The sequence below is a fragment of the Castor canadensis genome, chromosome X (assembly GCF_047511655.1).
Source record: "Castor canadensis chromosome X, mCasCan1.hap1v2, whole genome shotgun sequence".
Classification (NCBI taxonomy): domain Eukaryota; kingdom Metazoa; phylum Chordata; class Mammalia; order Rodentia; family Castoridae; genus Castor; species Castor canadensis.
In genome coordinates this window covers 146,195,829-146,219,373 of record NC_133405.1, presented here as the reverse complement: position 1 = coordinate 146,219,373, position 23,545 = coordinate 146,195,829, and the positions used below count along the sequence as shown (strand labels likewise).

The following is a 23,545-nucleotide window of genomic DNA, read 5'->3' as shown; positions in this document are numbered from 1 at the left end:
GATCCCAACATAGTGCATTCTTCAGTGCTAGGTGGCAGGTCTCTGAGAGGACCGGGGGACAGCCTCTGCTAAGACCAACGTGGTCACCAAGGTCCTGGATGTCACAGGCATTTTAAGTTGGCCACCCACATACAGATTTCGGAAAGGGTTTCTTCAAGGGCCCTAAAACAACAGATCTTTTAACTTAGCAAAGCAAACACGCAGCTTGGGGTCGGGGACGCTATACTTACCATATACTGTCCAACACGAAGTGACCTCAGGTGGCCTCAGTCCTGTAGGGTGGACATCAGGGCAGGAATTGGGCCTGTGTCCACACACCCTTAAAGCACACGGCTCTGTCTGTCAACAGGAGTCACCAAGGCCTTGGTGTCCACTCACCTGCAGCCATTGACTGAGGTTCCTTTCACAACTCCCAGCTTGCAGCTTGAGAGGGACACCAGTGTGCACCAAGCAGACCCAGGTCACATCCAAGAGTGGCCAGTGATGGATCAGGCCCTGGACAGCTGCCCAGGTCACTGCACAGATGGACAGTGACAAACTAGACCTGGGCCTTGGAGGGCAGGAGACTGCTGGGTGAAACGGGAAGGGGAGATGGCTGGACAGTCCAGTCCGGTCCTGTCCTCTGGCTGCAGGGCCATCATGGCCACCTCTCCTCCCTCCCCCACCCACAGGAGCCTGGTGACGCTGCTGCCCCCAGGTGGTGCCGCCCAGCCCCACGGCCAGCTGCAAACCCGGAATCTCCTGCAGGTGGCCTGACCAGTGCACAGGGCTTGGACACGCTTGGGGCTTCAGGCAAAGGACAGAGCCAAGTCATCATGGCGTCAAGGAAGGCCAGGGAGGGACACAGCAGGACGCCTGCTTCTGGTCTGTGAGGAGCCCTGGGTGGCTGGGGCTGAAGGTCAGGTCCCATTAAAGGTCCTGGGGCCTGTGGGGAAAAAGGGGGCCCCACTGGCCAAGGGGGACAGTGAGAGGATGGAGGGGGAGGGGAAAGGGGGGAGGGGGAGAGGAGGCAACTGAAGGGGGAGGGGGAGGGGAGGGGATGGGGAGGGAAAGGGGGAGGGAAAAGAGGGCGGGGGGACGGGAGAGGAGGGAGATTGGGGAGGGAGGGGGAGGGGAAGAGAGGCAGCCAGGAGGGGGAGGGGAGCCTGCCCTCCCCTGAGGGACAGGAAGGGAAGCCAGGGGACAGGACTTCTGCAGGGGACAGATGTCCCCAGCCACATCCTGCAGCCTGTGGCTGAGCAGCCTGGACACACAGCAGGACTCCACCCAGGGTCAGGGTCAGGGCACAAGGGGGGAGCATAGAGAGAGAATGGAGTGGGGGTCTCCCTATCAGCTGGACCCTGGTCACCTGCAGGTCAGGAGGACACAGTCAGGGTGTTGGACGAGAGCTGGGAGGATCCCGTGTTTCCGGCAGCCGAGGGGCCCCACGCTGATGAGAGGCAGGACAAGGACCACTTGGGGTGAGGACATAGGACACTTCAGGGGAAGGACGGGGCGGGCAGCTGACCAAAGCCCTCCAACATGAAAGACATCGGCGGCCACCACGGCCCAGTGTGTTGCAACCCAGCCAGGCGGAGGGGACGAACTTGTTTGTCCAGCCCTGGACTATGAGGTGGCCCCAGCAGTGGACAGCCAGTCCACGTCCCTGTGAGGACACGAGGAGCCTGCGGACAAACTGGGAATGTCCTTGGTGACCCCTGGGGGGCTCTCTGTCCTTGACTGAGCTGGGGACAGCACTTGCTTACAGGTTGGGACAGGTCTGCCCTGCAGGCACAGGGCCCCCACCCTCCAATGACTGTCAGTCCCACAGTGTTTTAGGGGGACCAGGCAGAAAGTCCATTTGCAGAGAAAACCCAGCAGGCAGAGGTGAGTGGCAGCCTTGTCCCCAGCAGGGCACATGGGGGTTGGGCAGGGTGCCTCTGGCTGTGTGGGGTGGGAGTCAGGACCCCTCTGTCTCTGAGATTCTCAGGGTCATCCTTTGGGACCCTTGGCTGCAGGACACGGGCAGGGTCTGCTGGAGGTCTGGGGCCTCAAACTGGGCCCCCGAGACCATGTCACCTCTTGGGGTCAGAATTGCAGGGCACAGGTGGCTCAGGACTGTTGTGAAGTGGCCATCCCTGTCACAGCCTGGGGTCCTGACCTTGCTCATCCCAGCTTCCCAACCCCCAAATTCTGGGGTCCACGTCTGATCTTCACCTGCAGAGAGGGTAGGAGGTGGACAGGCAGGGGAGGAGGGTGGGATGCAGGTGGATTGGCCAGCCAGGAGGCATCAAGTCCTTCACTGCAAAGTTATGCCCTGACTGTCTACACCGCAAATCTATGCACTGACTGTCTACACCTGACAAATAAGCACCACCTGTCTACTGTGACCTGGCCACACTGGGCAGACGCCCTGTGGACAGACAGCAGGAGTCTGCCTTGCTGTCAGGAGGTGGGGAAGGCTGACCTTGTGACCTGTCTCACCTGGCCTGGTCTCACCTGTGTCACCTGGCTGGTCAGATTAACCACCGCATCTGCTCACTGGCACCTGTTGGGCTTTGGACTGGAAAACAACTCACACCAGGGAGAGGTCAGTGTGGATGGGGACAGGGCGGGGGCACAGCCATAACAGGACCCGCTCAGGTGCTCAGGAGAGGACGGGAGGTGACCAAGGAGCAGGGGGGACCAGGGCTGCTTTCCCAACTGGTCCTGGCCTTTCTGTGTGGTGGACAAGTCAGGGGACATGGGGACAGTCCTTGGTGTCAGGACCTGGTGACCTGAGGGTCTGCTGATGTGGAGACAGTCCTGTTTCTGGCTCTGTTTTCACAAGGGTGGGGACAGCTGGCGTCCTCATGACCACCTCCTTTTACAATGGGGAAGGGCTTCCATGTAGGACAGGGGCCTCAGGTGCACGGGTGTCCACTCTGTGGGGTTTTCCCTGGCCTTTGTCTTCCTCTTGGTTCCTGCCATGAGTGCCATCTTTGCACAGGGTCCCTTTAACTTGGGCTCACCTGCAGGTCACCTGCACAGGACACTGAGCACATGATCTGTAGGGGTGGGAAGGGGCTGGTCACCTCGCAGGTGGCCTCTGAGTCCTGGGTTAGTCCACTAGGACATTCCTGTCCTTACAGGGTCAGTGTCCCCATTGGAGAAGGCAGTCCTCATGCTTCAGGGGGTCGTTTGTGTTCCCAAATGTCCTTTGGGGTCTTGAGTTTGTCCTTCAAGTGATTTAGTGCAGAATTGTCATTTTTCAAACTCTTCTGGGGAGTCGTCAGCACAGGAGAAAGGCTGTCATCACGGGGAAGAGGTTGTCATGATAAGAGAAGGGCTGTCATGATAGAAGGGCTTTCATGATGGGGAGGGGCTGTTGTCACAGGGGAGAGACTGTCATCATAGGGGAGCAGCTGTCACCATGAGAAGGGGACCCAGATAGGCACTTTGTTGGGCCAGCTGTCCAGTTCCCGGTCCAGCTCTCTGTCCTTGCTGATAGTGACACCTGTGGCTGTGGCTCTGACCATGTGGACAGGGGACAGTGAGTGTCCCCTGGACCCTATGCAGAGGGGTCTTTGGCAGAAGCTGCGTCCTATTAAGGAGAATGGGGAAGTCTCTTAATGGTCAGGGAAAGTGGGCAACAGGCCAGGAGGGACCTGGTCACTCCTCACAGGTGAGCAGGACCCGTGGAGTGCAAGGCCAGTTCCTCTCGCAATGGGGCTGTCTGTCTCTGCAAATGCTGGACCTTCTTGTGGCGTGCTGATGGTAAATGCAAAAAGACCAGCACTTCAATGTACCTCCCTACCTTCCCCCTGCCAGGGAGACCCTCTGCCTGTCCCCGAGGGGGGAAGGAAGGGGACAGGCCCCTCTGGTTCACTGGACCCATTTGGTATCTCTGTGTAAAATCCCAAGACAGAAAAAACAAGGTACCAGTTCCTCCTGGCTCCATCCACCCATCCTCCATCAGGACAGAGAAGGTGGTTAGCAATTAGGGTTTGCCCAACCTTTAGGGTTCGCAGGTGGGTTCACCCCTGGAATCAGGATATTTCTGGAGCTTTTAATTTATGCCTGACCTGAGGACATGGCCCACGGTGGACATTTCCAGGTGCCCAGGGCTTGGAGAGTCTCAGGCCACCTTGTCAAAGTCGTCCACGGTACTGATGGATGGTCTTCTGCTGGTCTCAACATACAGAAGGCATCAAGAAGTATTTTAAGGGGTTAGGGATTAAACCATAAAACAAAATGCAAAGCGGCATAATTTGCCACTGGGAATTATCTACTCTTGAAACCATTTCCTCTGTTATTATTAGGACAAATTAATCAGGTGCTCAGGGAAGGGTGGGAGGGACGAGGGGGTTGGGGTTAGGACACATGAGGCCCGGGCATTTCTCAGACATCAGTTTTGTATTTCAGCTGGATTATCCTGTGGGAACAGGAACAGGGTAGACAGAAAAGTTTGTGTCCCTGCAAGTGAACAGACATGCTAGAGGGAGCAGAGCACATGAATGGGTCTGGTGGAAGGTTTGTTCCTCATTCAACAAACACATGCTGAGGGTGTGGGAGAGGATTTTCCTCACATAAATCAGGTGAGCAAGCACAAACCAAGGGTATTGTTACTTATCCATGGGGTTCTCGGGAATGAGTGACTCCAACGACTGAATAAAATTTGGGGTCTCTGTGCCAACATTGTGGGGGAAAGGAGGGGAAAGGGGGCACTTATGGAAAATCAAAGGACCTTTTGAGAGACAATGGGGTTGTTAGAACAGGAGACCGGGAGTCTGTGAGCACAGAATTTAGTCTCTAAGTACAGAATTCATGCTGCTACTGAGAGCGGATTCATAACTTAGTGTTTGGACAGAAATCAGATTCCAGGACACAGATACCCTCAGCTCAAAGTAACATTTCAGCCACACTGGCCTGTATGGGGGACAAATCCCTTTCATGGCTCAGTGAAATATACACTGAGGGGGTAAAACCAGGTGTGGGAATGTGCCAGGCACACAGCTCCCTGTTTATGGTGAGGCTTTGTTCCAATGGGAAAGATTTGTGGGTCCCAGAGTGTGATGACCTACTGGGTTGCCACCATCCATCTACCCATCCATCCATCCACCCATCCACCCATCCACCCATCCATCCACCCACCCACCCACCCACCCACCCACCCATCCACCCATCCATCCACCCACCCATCCACCCACCCATCCATCCACCCATCCACCCACCCATCCACCCACCCATCCATCCATCCACCCACCCATCCACCCATCCATCCACCCACCCACCCACCCACCCATCCATCCACCCATCCATCCACCCACCCATCCATCCATCCATCCACCCACCCATCCACCCACCCATCCATCCATCCACCCACCCATCCACCCATCCACCCACCCATCCACCCATCCACCCACCCATCCATCCACCCACCCACCCATCCACCCACCCACCCACCCATCCATCCATCCACCCACCCATCCACCCATCCACCCACCCATCCATCCATCCACCCATCCACCCACCCATCCATCCACCCACCCACCCATCCACCCACCCACCCATCCACCCACCCACCCATCCATCCACCCACCCACCCATCCATCCATCCACCCATCCATCCATCCACCCACCCATCCATCCATCCATCCATCCACCCATCCATCCACCCATCCATCCACCCATCCATCCACCCATCCACCCACCCATCCATCCATCCATCCATCCACCCACCCACCCATCCATCCATCCACCCATCCATCCATCCATCCACCCATCCATCCACCCATCCATCCACCCATCCACCCATCCATCCACCCATCCATCCATCCACCCATCCATCCACCCATCCACCCACCCATCCATCCATCCATCCATCCACCCATCCATCCACCCATCCATCCACCCATCCACCCATCCATCCACCCATCCACCCACCCATCCATCCATCCATCCATCCACCCATCCATCCATCCATCCATCCACCCATCCACCCATCCATCCATCCATCCATGCACCTTGGCTTGTAGCTGCCATCTCCTCCCTGTGTCCTCACAGGGTCATCCCTCTGTCTGCATCTGTGTCCTTATATCCTCTTTTTATCAGGACCCAGTCCTGCTGGATTAGGGCCACCCTGTGATCTTATTTTATCTCTTTAAAGACCCCATGTTCAAACATAGCCACATACTGGGGTCCTGGGAGTCAGGGCTGCAGCATAGGAATTGGGGGACCCTGTGACATTGTCTCTCTCTGTCCCCTCTTGTGCTTAGAAAAGCCCTCCCAGACCCACAACCACCACATTCTCTCTAGGGAAAATTGGGGTTTTTTCCCCACACACATAACCTCTGAGTACCCATCATTTTGATCCCAAACTGCCTTTTCCTCAGGTTGCACAGACTTCACCTGCCATGAGCGCTTCCGGCTGCTTCTGCAGCCTGTCCTGCGGGAATGCAGATTGGATGTCGGGCCTGTGCCCACGTTTGTGGGATGTGCCCCTGCACCACCTGTCCATCCCAGGTGAGGCGGCACCTCGAGACCCCATCTCCACAAACAACGAAGTCCCATGCTCAGGTCTCAGGTGACACAGCTTTGGAATAGACGCTTTCCCCCTCAGTTCTATGGAACGTGACCATATTCCAATATGGCGGCCTGACCCAATGGAGTGGGTGACACAGCTGGTCCAGGATGACCTCATCTCACGATCCCAATTCCACCTGCAAAGACCCTATTTCCACATGGGGCCCATGCTCAGTCACAGGGGACAAGAGTTTGGGGCCCACATCCCCATCTGCAATGAGTTCCACGTGTGCAGCTCACGTCCTGGGCATGAGGTGGGACGACAGGTGACAAGTCCCTGTGTGGTGTTTCCCAGGCAGTCACGACACCATGACTTACTGTCTGAACAAGAGGTCCCCCATTTCCCACGAGTCCCGGCTGCTGCAGCTCCTGGGCAAGGTGGCACCCTGCATCACCCGCCCCGTGGTGCTCAAGTGGTCCGTCACCCAGGTACGGCTCTGGGTGGCTTTGGTGACGTGGGATGTGGGACAGTATGGCTCTGAATCCCAGCACAAGGAGCCTGGTCAGTGCTGGACAGGGTCCTTTAGCCCCTAGTGGGACTCAGCTGACAACAGCACCTCATCCAGCCGAGGACCCTCCAGGAAATTTGTAGGTCAAGGAATGATTTTGGTGCTGAATTCACATCAAAGAACAATGAGGCACAGACAGAATCCCACTGTGGGGTCTGGGGTGTCCCCGACTGGCCCTGTGTTGTGTCCCCAGATACGCTGGAGTCCAATGTCTGTCTGAGCACCTGGTCCAGGGCTGCTGAGGGACAGGGTGCTTCTGTCCCATTCTGGTCACAGCTCAGGAAGGAGGTGGCCAGGACTCTGCAGGGACCAGAGTCAGGACCGAGGGGCTCAGCAAAGGGACAAAGTCCGTGGACAGCCTTCCAGCATTGGAGGTCAGCTCACCTGCACAGTGCCACACATCAGTGGTGACAGACACCGCGTCACCCAGGCAGTGTGGCCCAGGTGCACACCTGAGCCTTCTGAGCCCAGGGAAGAGAGATGTGTCCAGGAGAACCCAGGGTGGAGGTGATGATGGCCTCTGTCCTCAGACGCTGGATGTCACTGAGCAGCTGGACGCTGGGGTGAGGTACCTGGACCTGCGGATCGCACACATGGCGGACGGCTCAGAGAAGAACCTGCACTTCGTGCACATGGTGTACACGTCCGCCCTGGTGGAGGTGGGGAAGCGGTACCTGGACAAAGTCCAGGAAGGCCTGTCACTCAGGGCGTGTGGCCATGGGACTTCTGCACCAGTGTCCCTGACAAGCATTGCACAAGGAGGCTTACGGGGTCCTCAGGCCCCACACTGGGACTTCCTGGTTGTCACAGGGCTTTCGAGAGGGTGACCACAGGTGACCTGTGTCCCTCTTCCAGGCCCCTGGGGAACTCGGTCTTCACCCTGTGGCTCCCTCTGGCCCGTGTCCATCAAGGCAGCCACACGTGTCCCCAGCTTGTGTCCCCGAATGAGTTTTACCCTTGGTTGTCTGTGGGGGAGTCACCTCATTCCCGTTGGTCTTTGGGGAACATCCGACCTCACACGGACGTCCCCCGATTCCCATGCAGGACACGCTGACGGAGATCTCAGAGTGGCTGGAGAGCCACCCCCGCGAGGTGCTCATCCTGGCCTGCAGGAACTTTGAGGGCATGGACGATGACCTGCATGAGTATCTCACCACCTGCATCAAGAATATCTTTGGTGACTTGCTGTGTCCCCGAGGGGTGAGGAGCTGGGGACGGGCCTACAATCCTATAGATGGCACTCACCATGTTGGCTCTCCCCCTGGGGTGGTGGGGGGATGGGAGGTGGCAGCCTCGAGTCTTGGGGACCTGAGATGTGAAAGCCACCAGTGCCATGGTCCCCGTCACCCAGTTCTCCTGTCCCTCTCTCCCAGGATGTGCCAACACTGCGGCAGCTGTGGGCACGAGGACACCAGGTCATCGTGTCCTACGAGGACGAGGGCTCCGTCAGCCGGCACCCTGAGCTGTGGCCCGGGATCCCCTACTGGTGGGGCAACCAGGTGAAAACCCAGGCGCTCATCCACTACCTGGAGGCCATGAAGAGCTGCGGCCGTCCAGGTACGAGGCGGGGCAGGGGACATGCGTCTGCCATGTGGACACCCAGGGTTGCTTTTAGCATTAAGTGCAAGAGACTTAAAAGTGCTGTTTGACTGGGTGTTGGTGTGCACGCCTGTAACCCCGGCACTTATGCACACGACATGTACTTTACATACACCAAAGTGTGTGTATGTGCATTACAGCTTGTGCTTGTATGGCTCAATTTTGGTCACCATCGCTCCAGGATGGAGTCTTGCTCCCAAACCTGGCTGCACTGTGGTCCAACTTTCTGGTTGTAGGAAAAGCACCCAAGCAGGCAAAGCCACCAAATGTCACTAGACAAAGATGGATCACACCATGTCATATAGCCACGGTGTGAAATAAGATGCAGTCATGAAAAGGAACCCCTGAAAAACAGTACAATGGGGATGAACTTTGAGGACACGAACCCAGTGAGTGGAGCCGGACACAAAAGGCCACACGGTGTGTGACTCCATGGATAGGAAATGTCCAGAGCAGGCAAATCTACAGAGAAAGAAAGTGGAGACCAGGGGATGGGGACTGACTGGTAATGGGTATGGGGGTCTCCTTTTGGGGAATGGGTGATCGCACCCAGTGGCACAAGGCTTCAGCCCGTCCCCGCTCATGGTTCCTCATGGTTTATGGCCCCAGAGCCAACTCCAAAGCAGCATCACTTAACCCAGCCCCTTGCTGCCCAGGCAATGACCACCCTGGTGCTGTAATTAGGGTTAGCGTTTCAACAAGCTGCCACAGAATGCCAGTGATGATCACCCTACAGGAGAAAAAGCTTGATCTGGGCTCATGGTGTCAGAGCGTCAGTCCATGGTCACTGGGCTCCATGGCTTTGGGCCATGGTGAGGCAGAACAAGACGGCGGGAGCAGGCGGAGGAGCCAAGCTGCTCCCATCACGGCAGCCAGGAAGCGCAGAGACTGGGGTCCCTGTGTCCCCTTCCACGGGCCGTGACCCCAATGACCTCACTCCCTCCTACTAGGCCCCGCCTCTTAAAGGTACCAACACCTCCCAACAGTGCCAGTGCCAGAGGCCAACCCGTCCACGGGGACCCAAACTGTTGCAGAGCATGGATGGCATGGCGACTCCCAATCTCGAGTCAGCTGCCGACTATCACAGGGGTCCAGCTTCATGGCCGGGGGGCTCCTTAAAACATGGTGGCCAGGCCACCCCTGCTCCAGGAATCCCCAGTCGCCAATCTGGGGTCAGAATGTGTATGGATGTCTTTGGGGACACTCTTCTGCCCACCACATGGGACTGGGACACGGTGGACGTCTCTGGGGACATTTTTCAGCTTATGACTGCTGTCCTCGTTGCAGGGGGATTCTTCGTGGCGGGCACCAACCTCACAGAGAACCTGGGATATGTCCTGGTGCACCCGTCCGGGTCCCTGAGGACGATGACACTGCCCAGCCTGCCGGACCTGAGCGCCTGGGTGCGCGAGCAGTGCCCGGGCCCCGGGCCCCGCTGCACCAACATCATCGCCAGTGACTTCATCGGCGCCGACACCTTTGTCAGTGACGTCATCAGGCTCAACGACAAGCTCCTGTGGTGCTGACCTGGTCCCTGTGGCCTTGCGGGGCGGGGCTGAGCCTCCCTGGATCCTAAATGGCAGCGGGAAGACGGGGTGTTCGCGGTGACCTCGAGGACATGGAGCAGTGCCCACTGCTGTCGCTTTTCTTCTCGTTCAGTGTCTTCCTCAGGGCGGGCTCCACAGACGTGGGCACGGGTAAAGATGGCCATCCTTCTCATCCCGAGCGCTAAGGATGCTGACGGGAAACGTCAAAGACTTAGGGTCACCATGACACCACCGTCGTCAAAGATCTGCTGAGTGTCCAAAATCACGATGCTAACTGGACAGACTGAAGCGTTGGACTGCTACCAAGGAAGACTAAGAAATATAAAAACGTGACTTTTCTTATTTTTGTGGGATTGGTTTGAACTCAGGACTCTCTGCAGCTAGAGACACAGCGTTTTATCGTTATTGTGCGCATGGGGTCTCCTGAAGTATTTGCTGGGGGCTGGCCTTGCACCGTGACCGCAAGTAGCTGGGATTACAGGCATGAGCCTCTGCACCCAGCTAGAAATGACTGCTTAATTCCAGAGAAACGGAGGGCTGGGGCTTCTCCCGCCTGCACACCTCCTTGGAGCTCAGTGAATGCATTTTCCTTTTGTGACTGACAACAGAAGTGGATTTGTGGGTGGACCAAAGGACGGCATTGCAGGCCGACAGCGATGAGCATGTGTCCTGTGTCCCAGGCCTCCGTATGGGCTTCATCACACAGGCGTCACAGGTGCAGCTCAGGTGGCCCGACAACTTCACACGCCCACACTGTGACAAGCTGATTCTTGTCCTTGTTCTGCACAGCTGAGCCCCACCCCAGCGTGGAGGATTCCAGAAGCCAGCTGCCCCATGATTGTGACTGTGACTTCACACCCAGCTGCTACTTTCCAGGTCCGGGTCACCGCAGGGTGGGTGGTGACTATGACTGAACCGCCTGTGACCAACCCTCCCTGCAGACCTCTGAGCTGTGACCTCACGTGTCGCAAGTGTCACCTGTCATGTGGGGTCATGCGAGAGTCACCTGTGATACCAAGGGGTCAAAGATCACAGGAGTGCCTCCTTCCGTGCACAGCCACCCCACAATGGAACCTATTCTGCCCTTGACTCAACGTCCCTGCTGACTCTGTTCTGGAACATTCCTGGAATCGGGAAAAGACCCGATGTCAGACTTGCTCAGGATGGTGTTGGATGTGGTCGTCCACATGGGACGCACTTAGTCGTTTTCCAACGGAAAACCTGTGTGTGCTTTTGAGATCTGGCTGCCATGTTTAAACGAAGTGACCAGAGGACAAAGCACAGGACACCTGTCAGTGCTGTGCCATCAGAGCCGAGAGTAATAAGAACAGGAAACCCAAAAGTGCCAGAGGGCTGCCAGAGCAAGGAAAATGGAGGCAGGGGCCTAAGGACACATCTGACACCACAGCCGCCATTTATTTCCCACAACGCACCCGGTCCTTGTGTCTGTGTGAGGAACGACAGCCTGAGTCAGTTAATTCTTGACAAAAACTGAAGGAAATCAAAGCTGAGTGTCTGTGAATTTTGGTGCCATAATAACAACCCCAAGACAAGCATGGTGGCTTTATGGGAAGGTTTGTTCCATGTCACCGCCATCACACTGCTCTCAGTCAGAGTTTAAAAATTCACAAAATAGGTGACAGTTTGGGAGTGTCATGTTCTGAACCCTCTGTGGGACTTTCAAGCGACATGAACCAAAGACATTTACGATCTGAAGATGGATGCCCAAGCTGCCCATCTTAGAGGGACACCTTCCATGACAAAGACCCTGGTGACAACAGGAAGTGACGTTGTGTCCCTGTCTGTCCTGTGTCCCTGGCACGTGTGACCCTCGGGACACAGGGTCCCATTCAGCACAGGGTGTGTCCTGTTGCCTCCCAGTGACCTGCTCGGTCCCATGACAGAGGGGACAAGGCCATGCGGGGTCTGTGCCCTGCATCCCTTGTCTGAGAAGTGCTGGGTCCCATGGCGCAGGCCGGGTGCACAGGACGCTGGGCTCCTGTGGACAGGAATGGAAAAAGAGGTGGGGACACAGCTTACTGTCCCATGGGAAGTCCAGCCTGGACTGAGGGAACCCTGAGACCCTCCCATCTTGTCCTCTGGGTCAGTGACACCCCTCCCTGTCATCCTGGTTCTTGGAACCAGGAATATCTTGGGGTCCCTGTAAGATATTCTAGGTCAGCCAGGTTCAGTGGAGGCTGGAGCACGAGGCGGTGATCAGATGTCACCTGGAAAAGACAGGAATGTGGTCAGATATTGAGGTGACAGGATGACACAGGGCCCTGGGTAATCCGAGGTGACCGCCCCTTGCCAGGCCCTGCAGGCCATGTGAGCCTGAGCACATGTTCACCCCGTCCTGGTCCATGGCACATGGAGGAAGGCGCAGGGCCATGCACACCCCCGGAAACAGCGTTTAATCCATGTGGGACAGTGGCCATGTTGCTGACCCATGGCCTGGAGACCAGGCTGCCCGCCAGCCCTGCCCGGCACTGGGAGGACCAGAAGATGACGGGCAACACTGCTCCAAGGCAACACCTGTCCCACGGTCACAGATGCTCTTAAGGTCACTCTGTACCACCGCCATAGCTGCCCCAAGGTCACACCTCTGAATCTGAACACCTCCCAGCATGGACGTCTTCACTCTGGGAAGAGCTTCTGGAACTTCCCATAGGCGGCGTTGCTGATGGTGACCTTCACGAGGGCAGCCCCAGCCTCAGGCAATACGTCCACCTGCTGCACGGTGGCCTCCTTGTACAGCCAGCTGGGGACCGAGGGCACCGTGAGGCTGCAGTGTTTTGGTGAGGTCCCCACTGTTACCCCCCTGCAGGGCGCAGCCCCAACACCCACGGTCACAGATTTCCTGGTTATCGGGGAGAAGGTACGACCTATACCCTGCAATGAAATCAGCACAGATTCGGCACCTGCGGTATACGTGTGGGAACCAAGCAGAGATGTCCACGGCTCATTTGGAAGTAACACAGCCCATCTGCGCACCCCAAATCCTTACCAGGGGCCATTCCTACACAAAGGCTGGTGTCAGCCACGGGAGCCCGGGTCATGGCCTCTCACCTGAGCTGTGGCCCGGCCAGCATCACTCGGAGGGTGAGGACCCGTCTCCCCGTCGCCCTCAAGATGGCCTCTTCCACTTCAGCTTTAAGCTCCTCCAGCCCGCGCCCCAGGAGGGCAGACACGGCCATGGCGTTCGGTTCCGGGGGACAGTACCTGTGCGGGGTCGGAAGGCCAGGCTCAGTCTGGGGACCATCCCCTGAGATGAGGGACCCTGGAGTCCCCAAACCCCCACAGGGCCAGGTCTGCGACAGCTCTGGGTGCTTGACCTGTGACCTCAGTGAGTCATGCAAGGGAGGACACTGTCCACAAAGGGAGCAAAGAGCTGGCAGCCAGACCACCCTGACCCCCCCCAAATGGCAGTCCAGGGGGCCGGCTCACCCCGGCACCAGGTCCACCTTGTTGTGGACTTCCAGCATGGAGTCGAGGAGTGGGCTGGGCAAGCGCAGGCCCAGCAGGGTGGACAGCACGGTGGCCTTCTGGAGCTCGCTGTCGGGGTGGCTGACGTCTCTCACGTGCATGATGAGGTCCTGCTGGACAGGGTGGGACATGTGGTCAGGAGGCTGCAAGGCCACCGTCCCAACCTACCAGGGACGGACTCAGGAGGGACACAGGCCTTGTACAGCAATGGGGCGCCACCTGTAACAACCACCCAAGCTCCTCTTCACTCAAAGTGTGGCAGCCATGCCCGTGACCCCAGCACTTGGGAGGCTGAGGCAGAACCCCAAGTTCAAGGCCAGCCGGGAGGGTGGGGGGGGGAGAGAGAAAGAGAGGGGGAGAGAGAGAGAGAGAGAGAGAGAGTCACCCTGTGTCAAAAAAAAAAAACAAAAAACCAAGAACTTCATTGAAAAAATGTCAACCATGTCACTTCTAAAAGAATTTGTTTTCCTGGTCATCGTAGGACAGGTTTCTCTGCAGAGACTTTGGACAAGAAGCTGAGCCATGTAGATAAACTGCATATAGGTTTTGTTTTTCTTGTCTTGTTTGGGTGCTTTTAAAAAGTCTTTTTAATCTCAGAAAAGTCTGACTTGCAGAAAACATGGCTACAGACACCTGCCCCTGGTGTCCACCTGGAACTCGACAGTGAGACTTCTGTCACAACCGGGAGGACACGGGGACCGTCTGGTCTCTAAATGCTATGCTTTTTTGGGATTTTACGGTTGTACCGAGCATCTCTCTGCTCCCTGGGATAACTTTGCATTTTACCATCCATTGCTCAGGCTCTGGGTCCTGTCTGGGCACCTGCAGGACGTCCCTGCGTGTGGGTGTCTGTGGCTTGTTCCGCGTGGAGCCCGGGTGATGGGTTTCTCTGTGGTCCCTGACGCGGAAAGCATAAGGGAGCCTGTGCTTTGTAAGGCATCTCACATCCTGGGCTGGACATGGTGAACACCTTTATAGTGAGCACAACGCCCTGGGTTCCATCCCCAGCAACTCGAGAAACACAGGAGATAAATCTTGTGTCCTGTTTTCCTTCCTGAATATTCAAAGACATTTTTCCACAATGTTCACAAAATCGGTTTTGATGGCTACACAAAGCCACCAGGGGACATGGGGTACACTACTCGCTATGACCTTGAGATGGGTGGGCAGTTGACTGGGAATGAAGGTTGTACCCCAAATTCCATGTCCACCTCAGACCTGAGCATGGGGCCTCATTTGGAAATAGGGTCTTTGCAGATGGAATGAAGGATCTTGAGATCATGTTATCCTGCACCAGCTGTGTCACCCACTGCATTGGGCCAGGCCGCCATATTGGAATATGCTCAAGTCCCATAGAGTGAGGGGAATGGTGACTTTTCCAAAAGGTGTCACCTGGGATGTGAGAATGGGACCTCACTTGGAAATAGGGTCTTTGCACATGAAGGATCCTCCCCTGGGGCTGTGGAGGGAGCAGCCCTGGACTCTACACTTCTGCTCTCCAGGAATGGGAGAAGTGAATATGTGTGGCCTCCAAGACACCTGGCCCTGGTTCCTGTGGACATCTGAATGCTGTGTGCTGTGTGGGACCAATCCCCAGGTCATATCCCGTCCCCAGGGCCACCCACACTCACTGAGTGGGCCATGTCTTCCAAAGTGGCAGAGAAGGACTCGATCAGGCCGTGGGGCAGCTGAGACAGGAAGCCGATGGTGTCCACGTAGAGGACAGTCATCCGTGAAGGCAGGGACCCCGCATGGGTGGTGACGTCCAGTGTCGCAAACAGCTGATCCCGAGGCTGGATAGTGGTGTCGCCTGTCAGGGCCTTGATCAGGGTGGTTTTTCCTGGAAGACACAGGACACGTGGCATGAGGCCCGTGGAGTCCTGCCCCATGCTCGGCCTGCAGGACCATTCACGCTTGGGACCTACGTCCCTGCAGCAGCAGTGGGACCCAGGGGATCTCCTGGTCCCTCAGCAACTCCTCCTCAGTCTCTCAGTGGCCGGACACAGATGTAACGAGGATGGAGGTGTGCTGATGTCAGCAAGGCCCTGGTGTGGATGGACATTTACCTAGGACACCCAGAGTCTGAGGGCACAATGCCCACGTCACAGTGCAGAAAGAAGGGTCATGGTATAGATGTGGGGTCACAATGATGGTGTAGACTGGTGTGATGATGTCAGTAAGGCCACAGCATGGATGGACATCCACAGTGGACGCCCAGCATCTGAAGGGACAGTACCCACATCTGTGACATTGTGTCCTCGGGTCCAGCTCAGCCCTGGACACCTAAATGGCCATCTCAGAAACAAAGAACCACGCCGTCTGTGATAAAAAGTCCAGCAGTCCTTCTGTGATGGGCCCTGAGTTTCCCTGAAGGGGTGCGTTCACATCAGGGTCTAAAATTCTCTTAAAAGCCTCGGAGGGCCTCGCTTTTGCTTCTGGATTTCAGTGGGCAGTCCTTGCCCCCCATATTGGACACAAAGCACGGGGTCATTGAGGACAGGGATGGGTCTCTCTGCACCCGTATGTACTGGGCATGCAGAGGGCTGGACATGCTGGGAGCAGTGGAGGCTGGAGGAACACACGGGCGTCCACCTTGACACGCCTGAGTACGGAAAAACGAAACTATGCCTCCTGCGTGGATGGCTGGAGTTGCTTGTTTGCTTTTGTGCGCTGGGCAGGAAGCCGGGGCCTCGCACATGCCAGGCCAGCCCAGTGCTTGCCAGGGGGACCCATTTCCAGAACGTATCTCACCACAGTTGGTGTACCCCACCACGGAGACCACCGGGAACTCCCGCTTTGTCCGCTGCCTCCGCAGCAGGTGCCTCTTCCCTCGGAGCCTCTCCAGGGCTCTCCTGATCTTCACTTCCTTGTCTCTCAAGAGACGCTGCTGAATCTGGGAAAATGATTCCCCTAAAAATGCCCAAGATGACGAGTCAGGGAGGAGAAACTGAGGCAGAAAGCAAAAGCGAGCTGCGTGGGGTTCCAAGGGTCCAAGAAGGGTAGGGGCGGGGGTGGGTGAAGATCGTCTTCTTGGGACCATTAGGGACCCGTCTGCCCGCCTTCCCCCAAACTGTCCTGGTCTTCCACACAGCTCTCGAGTGAGAGGTGGCCCGGACTCGGTGAGGTCAGCAGAGGTCACCTCCATCTAGGGAGAAACCTAGAGCCTCAGAGGTCATGCACAGCTGCATAAATGCTGGTCTCACAAGGAATGCCCATGTCTGACTCCAGAATCCAGGGTCACTAGTTATGGCATCCCCAGAGAGGTGCATGACACCTGCCATGGTTTACAAACATCCCTGGGTTACCGTGTTGGACAGTTAATCCCCAAAGCCACATGTCCACTGTACTCAGACATGGGGCCGTTGGGATGTGACTGAGTCATTAGGGTAGAACTCTCAGGGATAACTCCGTTCGTGGCTTAGTTTGCTAGCCCACTCACACGTTTGTGGATTAATCCACTCATGGGTCATGGGACTAGTCCATGAATGTATTAGCCCATCAATGGACTGGTGGATTAATCCACTCACAGATGAGTGGACACCTATCTATGGATTCTCTCGCTCACGCATTAATGGATTGAATTAATCTGGTCATAGACTTTGGGTAGTCCATTCACAGATCACAAACAGGATAGCCCATTCGTGACGGCCAGTTCAGTTCCTTCATGGATTGGCAGGTCAATCTGTTCTGGATTAATGGGTTCGCCCATCCATGGATTAGCTCACTCACAAACTGAAGGATTTCTGGATAATCCACTTATATGATTAGTCAGCTAGTCTGTTCACAGATTAGTGGACTGGTCCCTTTGTTGATTAGCGGATTAACCGGTTATTGAGAAGTGGCTTTGATACCAAAGCAAGCTCTCTCCAGCTGCTTGCTGTGTCTGGCTGTGTGAACCGCCCGCCATGCTAAATGCACTTACAAGGCCCACACCAGAACTTCCGTCCTCCAAACCTATGAGTTAAAATCAACTGCACTCTTCCCAAGTCGCCCAGTCTGTGACACTCGGTTATAGCAGCGGAAGCTGGACTAAGACAATACCCTGATTTGCTTGGATGCGGACACAAGACTAGGCCTGTGCTGGGGCCTCACCCTGTGGTGACCTTGCAGGGTGACACCGCCTTTCAAGGGTGGTTGTGATTGACATCCCCCACCCCCCCCACCAAGCAACCGGTGGTGACCATAACCCCAGACGTGTGTGGCTGGACCTTACCCGACCCCATGATGTATCGCGAGCCCCTTCCTTGTTGGCCTAGATGGGTGGGGTCGTTTTTCAGGTTCGACCTGGTAATGAAACAGGACCCACTTACTGGCTGCAGATATTGGGGTCCCTTTAAGCAAGAGCCGAGCGCAGGCAACAGATGGAAATGCAAAGCTGAGGAGATGCTTAGCTGGAAAGAAGGAGCGGGCTTTGGGACACTGCCCTCTGTGTGGTGGGCAGGGTGATCACAAGGGTCTCTAAGAGGCCCAGCCGTCTGGGAGAAACGGGACAGACCCACACCGCTTCTTGGAAATACATCCCAGCAACAGCCAAGCACACGAAGGCAGAAAGTGGGGCACTGGTGATGGCTGTCAGGGACGGGGATGTCCCACCAAGTACCTGAGGAGGGGGATCTCAGCCAGCGCCACCTGCAGCCTGGCTTCCTTTGTGCGCGCATTACAGCGGAAAATGTGCAGGACGATGGTGAAGCGGTCGAACACCTCCACACCCCAGGCGGCCTCCAGCTCTCTCTGGAAAAAAGTGAGCAAGGAGAGACGGATCTTCAAGGGAGGGACTCACAGTTGCCATCCCGCTATTCTGTGCCCCTCACAGCAGGACACCGTCCCCCACTGTGCTTGGCCTGGGGGAGCCTTAGTGCGTGGCTCTGAGATACCTTGGTTGGGACGGCCATCCTCTCCACGTTAAGGAAGACAGACGTGATTTCTGGACACCCTCTGATTTTTTCTAGGGAGAACAGAAGGCCCCATGAGCAGGCAAGGCCCCAATGACAGGTGATGCAGAGAAGTCCTCCGTGCTGGGCTTACTTAACCTGACCAAGTCTTTCCCGCTCTAGCTCGTTCAGCCACCCCTCTGGGGCCCGTGAGATTCGATGCGGGCTCAGCCTCACATTCCCAGGGCCCTGGACCTTGTTGGATTCGAAGTCACCTCACTGCCCATCTGTGTGGCCTCTACTTGACCCGTGGGGGCCCTGCCCTTGTTCCTCCTCTGGGCTCAATTTTCTCAGCAGCAGACAGCAAAGCAGGGGTCAGAAGAGGTCCCAAGAGTCACCTGTCAGGTCCTCCAGGCTCCCTTTGCTGAAGAACTTCCTGTCGGGCGTTCTGGTGGGCACCAGCACCGTCTGCACCACGGACCAGCCGTCCAAGGTGTGCACCAACGCTGTGGCCTCTGCCACCTGCCACTCGGCTGCAGGGACAGACGGGGCCGGTGTTAGGGAGCTGCCGTCAGGGCGGAGCTGGGGATGGGTCCATGCCTGCCCAGTGTGTACCACCGTCACGCTACCCTCACGACTGCTCCAAGGTGCCCAGATCAGGTATTGATCTGCCTCAGCACGGAGCGGGGGGAAGTAGGCTGGACAAGAGGCCAGCCCTGCCTCCTGTGGGATCCTAGATCAGGGCCAAGGCAGCTGGGAATGAGGACGGGTTTACGAGGACCCCAGTTCTCTCCTGATAGGCTCCATGGCATTGCCCTGACTGGAACCATGGGCAAGGAACAGACTTTTTTTCTGTTGTCCCAGGGCCAGCACTAGCGTGGATGAGTGTGAGACACACGGAGACTAAATTGGCTGCCCCTGTCAGGCCCAGCTCCATGGACAGGCACAGGACAGGGGAATGACAGCATCCACCTGGGGCCCGGGCCACGTACACACAGGAAACAGGACAGATGGTGCTGAAGTCCCCCAGGTGGTTCCTGGGCAGAGCTTAATGGATTAACCCCTCTACCCACCATGACAGCAGTCCAAGATGGTGGTGGCCTGTCCCAGTCCCCAGCCTTTCCCTCTCTGTAGGACCTGCTGGGAACGCTGGCCTGGCAGCTTCCTGTCTCCCTTCACAAAGTGATTCCACCCATCTTAAAACAGCAATGCAGCCATCCCACCAGGACCCCAAGAGTGCCTGGAGGTCCCCAAGAGTGTGTAGCAATGGAGCTTGAAGACACAGTCAGCTGGGTCCTGTGCAGCAACCTGGCTCTATTACACAGGGGAAAAGGGTTAGTGTGGTGCAGATGGGGAAACCGAGGCACAGAGGCTGACAGAGCCACAAGGCTTGGTAAGGAGAGTCCCAGCGGAATTCAAGGGGAAGCCCCCATCCTCCAGTGCCAGGAGAATGGTAAGTCTCAGATCTGATTCTGTGATCTCCCACTCCAAGACTTCCCCAGGTCTGACTTCTGCTGGCTCAGGTCATGCACTTGGGGGATCACCCCTGACTCCCCCGTTGTTCAGCTCATCAGCAAATCCTGCCTGCAATGTGTCCCCCGACCCCACAGGATCCAAACCGCAGTTCCCTAAGGAAGGAACCACATGTGACCCTGTACCCCTCCGCACAGTCACACATCTGGTCAAAAGAACACAATTCCACCTTGACCTGCCGTCAACCCACGGAACAGAAAAGCCTCTGGTGGGTGCTCACGGCATGAGTCACAGAGGTGGACGCAGGCAAGAGTCAACAGATGGATGACACACCGGATGCCGTGCACCCACACAACGGGGTGCAGCTCAGTCACGGAAAGAAATCTGTAACTTAGGAATGCCAGTCAGTGACAGAAGCCAGACACCACCGTCCAAATACTGCAAGATCCCATGCACGAGAAACGTCCAGAGCAGACGGACCCACAGCAATGGAAAGGGGGCTGGGGGAGTGAAACGCTTCGTGCTTACTTACACAGCTGCAAGGTCCCCTGTGGCTTGGCTCAGTCCCCAGATGTGAGCCAGACCTACAGTGGGGAGTCCCCAGGACGTACTCCCTGGAGGTCCTCCCTTGGGTGCAGGCCCTGAGGTCTGCTGGCTCCCTCCTGCCTGACGCCAGAGGACGGCTTCCCCTCCACCTTCTTGCTCTGTGCAATGCACGGCCTGGTGCTCCAGGGAGGTGGGCTTCTCCTGCCGTGCATGCAACCCTCCCCTAGCCCCCACAGTGCACAGGGCAGGCCTTCCCCTCCATCTTCTTGCTTTGTGCAATGCACGGCGGCCAGCACAGAGCAAGGGGAGCGCAGGCGGCAGCAGAATGAAAACGGCCCTTTGTTCAGAAACTAGGAGGAATTTCAGGGGGGCTGCGGGGTGGAGGACGGCAGCCTCTAAGCTGGCCCGTTGGGGATGGGGGGACAGGCGGGGTCTGGCCGTCTCAGCAGTCTGGGGTGCAGCGCTTGCAGGAATTCACCATCATGCAGACACCACCAAGATGGAAGGCCTTTCACAGTTGGGGGAACCTGGCACCAGAGCGGCTTAATCCCTTCCATTCCTGCCTCGGGGCTGGCGGGGAGCCTTCAGGCCTCATTGTCGCTGATCCCCTCATTCTGTGACCCAAACCTGCCAGACCGGTGCAAGAAGAACCTGCGCCATGGAGGGGGCCAAGTTCTCTGCGCAGAGCCCCGCCCACCGCGCTCCGAGGCCCCGCCCCGCCACCCCGCCCAGTGCGCTGAGTGCCGACTGCACCCAAAGGCCCCGCCCCCGACGCCCCCACCAACGGCGCTCCGAGCCCTCACCCCTCGCAAATCCCCGCCCACCGCACTCCACCCCCAGAGTCCCGCCCCCGCAAGCCACGCCCACCGCGGATCCTGCCAGTCCCGCCCCTCTCCGGGCCCCGTCCCCAGCACAGCCCTGCCCGCTGAACTCCCACGAGTACATCTCAAAATGCCCACCTCCAGCGACTCGCCCAATGAGCTTCTCCCCGAGCCCCCTCGCAACCTCGCTTCCGGAGACTCCGTCAGCCCCACTCCCCCCAGGGGCCCCACTCCCCCCAGGGTCCCCGCCCGAACAGCCCTGCACATTTAAAGCCCAGCCCCAGCGTCTTTGCCCTATTTTTATTCCGGAAATCCCCCTCCTTCAGCGTGGTCCCCGTAAAGCCCTGACCCGTGTCTGTCATAAGAATTACTCCGGAAGTCCCGCCCTCAGAATTCCTACCCCCGGAAGTCCCGCCTCTTTATCTGTGCCCCAGCCTATCTGCCCTATGAATTCCAACCCCGCAAATCCTGCCCAATAGATTTGTACTGCAGAAGTCCCTCCCCTCAGGCCCCGCCCCAAAGCCTGCACCCTATGGACTCTCTCCGAATTCCCGTCCCTCCTGGAGGCCCCTTCACGTCAGCCCCGCCTCTTAAAGGAAGTCCCACCCCACCGGTTCCTACCCCGGAAGTCCCGCCCCTCCAAGAGGCTCCGGCCCCGGGGACCCCGTTTCCCGGTTCCGGTCACCTCTAGTCAGCCGCTGTTTCCCCGCTTCCCCTTTGACTTCCGGGTGCACCAAGCACACACGCTGGGTCCCGGCCGGCAGCAGAGGGTCTCTACACAGCAGCTCCTCCTCCTCTTCCTCTTCATTGTGTGGGTCCTCCTCATCTCCCACTCCGCTTCCCCGCCCTCCGCCCCGTGGCCCATCCCGGCTCCCCGAGCCCCACCGTCCGGTGGCGGACAGCGCGTTTGCGGGGTAATGCGGCCATGGCACGGTCCTTGGAACCGGGCGGCCTCGGCCTACGCGGAAGAGCCGGAGCCCGGGGCGTACGGCGGCCCGCAGGGCCCACATGCCGCGTCCGCGAACGCGAAGGGGCGGGGCTTCAGAGCGGCGTGCGGATCCAGGGAGGACTGCCCATTGGCTGTGTTATGTCACGTGCTGATGACGGACAGGGTGGTTAGGATCTCCAGGACGGCGCGCTGCCCATTGACTGCGCGGCATCACGTGCTCTTGATGGGCAGGTGGGCGGGGCTCAGGCTGCTGGTTTGCTGCACAACAGCCGCGCTTTGCAAGCTGAGCTGCATTGTCCGCCCCGTGCACTCCGCCTGGGGGTCCTGAGGGTCCTGTTGGGGATCGAGTCCAGTCTGGGGAACGTCTGTTCTAGCCCTACGGGTCCAGTAGTTTGTTCAGGGAGTCAGAGTCCTATCCTACTGGTCACGTAGATTTTGGTGGGGGGGGTCTGCTCTAGCCCTAGGGCTCCTAGTCTGGGGCCTCAAAGTTCTGTCCTAGGAGTCTCCTAGATTGGGGTGGTGTCTGTTGCAGTCCTGGAAGTCGTGCAGCCTGCGTTGGTGGGGTCAGAATCCTGTCCAAGGGGTCCCCTAGATTGGGGGGTTCTGCCTGAGCTCTAGGAGTCCCATAGTTTGCATTGGGGCGTCAGCCCTAGGAATCCTGTAGATTGTGGGGTGTCTGTTCCAGCCCCAAGGGTTCTGTGGTTTTGGGGGGATCAAAGTCCTACAGGTCCCCTAGATTTGGGGCTCGGTTCCACCCCAGGTCTCCTATAGTTTGAACTGGGGGGTCAGAGTTCAGCTGTAGGGGGGTCTCCTAAATTGGGGTGCCTGTTCCAGCCCTAAGGGTTCCGTCGTTTGCTTTGGGCTGAGGTCAAAGTCCTGCCCTAAAGGACCTCTAGACTGGGGTGTCTTTCAGCTCTAGGACTCCCACGGTTTGCATTGGGGGCTCCAGGGCCTGAGGGGTCCTGTAGTCTTTTGGGGGTCTGAGTCCACCAGTAAGGGTCCTGTAGTTAGGTCGGGGGTCCAAATTCTGCCCTATAGGTCCTGCAGATTGTGGGGGGGCGTCTGTTCTACCCCTGGGGTCCCATAGTTTACACTGGGGAGCCAGAGTTCTGCTTAGGTTGGAGAGCTCCAAGTCCAGCCCTGAGAGTCCTGTACTTTGTGTTGGGGTCCCATAGATCGCGGGGGATCCGTTTCACTTCTA

General features: G+C 57.4%; 2 protein-coding genes across 10 annotated transcripts; one reads left to right on the top strand and one right to left on the bottom strand.

The window, feature by feature from the left end:
* The first annotated feature begins 684 nt into the window (after positions 1 to 684).
* Positions 685 to 11,524, top strand: Plcxd1 (phosphatidylinositol specific phospholipase C X domain containing 1). 8 transcript variants are annotated; one of them, XM_074064201.1, is made up of 9 exons: positions 685 to 864; positions 1,355 to 1,460; positions 6,354 to 6,483; positions 6,839 to 6,972; positions 7,329 to 7,426; positions 7,583 to 7,711; positions 8,097 to 8,252; positions 8,426 to 8,609; positions 9,939 to 11,524. In XM_074064201.1, the coding sequence occupies exons 2-9, from the start codon at positions 1,433 to 1,435 to the stop codon at positions 10,175 to 10,177; spliced, it is 1,098 nt and encodes a 365-aa protein (XP_073920302.1). In that variant the 5' UTR covers positions 685 to 864; positions 1,355 to 1,432; the 3' UTR covers positions 10,178 to 11,524. The 8 variants fall into 8 exon arrangements, with proteins under 8 accessions (XP_073920302.1, XP_073920300.1, XP_073920305.1 ...); XM_074064199.1 differs by having other exon boundaries at positions 7,329 to 7,711; XM_074064204.1 differs by lacking the exon at positions 7,329 to 7,426 and having other exon boundaries at positions 1,355 to 2,569.
* A 71-nt stretch (positions 11,525 to 11,595) lies between these two features.
* Positions 11,596 to 22,437, bottom strand: Gtpbp6 (GTP binding protein 6 (putative)). 2 transcript variants are annotated; one of them, XM_074064197.1, is made up of 11 exons: positions 22,081 to 22,437; positions 18,954 to 19,088; positions 18,559 to 18,629; positions 18,285 to 18,415; positions 17,898 to 17,968; positions 16,436 to 16,594; positions 15,316 to 15,524; positions 13,646 to 13,797; positions 13,268 to 13,420; positions 12,802 to 12,959; positions 11,596 to 12,426 (listed from the first exon to the last, which is right to left on the bottom strand). In XM_074064197.1, exons 1-10 carry the CDS (start codon positions 22,403 to 22,405, stop codon positions 12,836 to 12,838), a joined length of 1,530 nt encoding a protein of 509 aa, XP_073920298.1. In that variant the 5' UTR covers positions 22,406 to 22,437; the 3' UTR covers positions 11,596 to 12,426; positions 12,802 to 12,835. The 2 variants fall into 2 exon arrangements, with proteins under 2 accessions (XP_073920298.1, XP_073920299.1); XM_074064198.1 differs by having other exon boundaries at positions 13,646 to 13,794; positions 22,081 to 22,436.
* Positions 22,438 to 23,545: the final 1,108 nt, after the last annotated feature.

Excerpts from the sequence above, each read along its gene's own strand:
- Gtpbp6 (XM_074064197.1), bottom strand. The coding sequence starts at position 22,405 with ATGTGGGCCCTGCGGGCCGCCGTACGCCCCGGGCTCCGGCTCTTCCGC. Across the intron at positions 17,969-18,284 it reads GCTGAGATCCCCCTCCTCAG|GTCGAACCTGAAAAACGACC; the intron begins GTACTTGGTGGG and ends TTTCATTACCAG. Across the intron at positions 12,960-13,267 it reads CTGGCCGGGCCACAGCTCAG|CTGGCTGTACAAGGAGGCCA; the intron begins GTGAGAGGCCAT and ends CTCGGTCCCCAG.
- Plcxd1 (XM_074064199.1), top strand. The coding sequence starts at position 1,433 with ATGAGAGGCAGGACAAGGACCACTTGGG. Across the intron at positions 7,712-8,096 it reads ACACGTCCGCCCTGGTGGAG|GACACGCTGACGGAGATCTC; the intron begins GTGGGGAAGCGG and ends ATTCCCATGCAG. Across the intron at positions 8,610-9,938 it reads GAAGAGCTGCGGCCGTCCAG|GGGGATTCTTCGTGGCGGGC; the intron begins GTACGAGGCGGG and ends TCCTCGTTGCAG.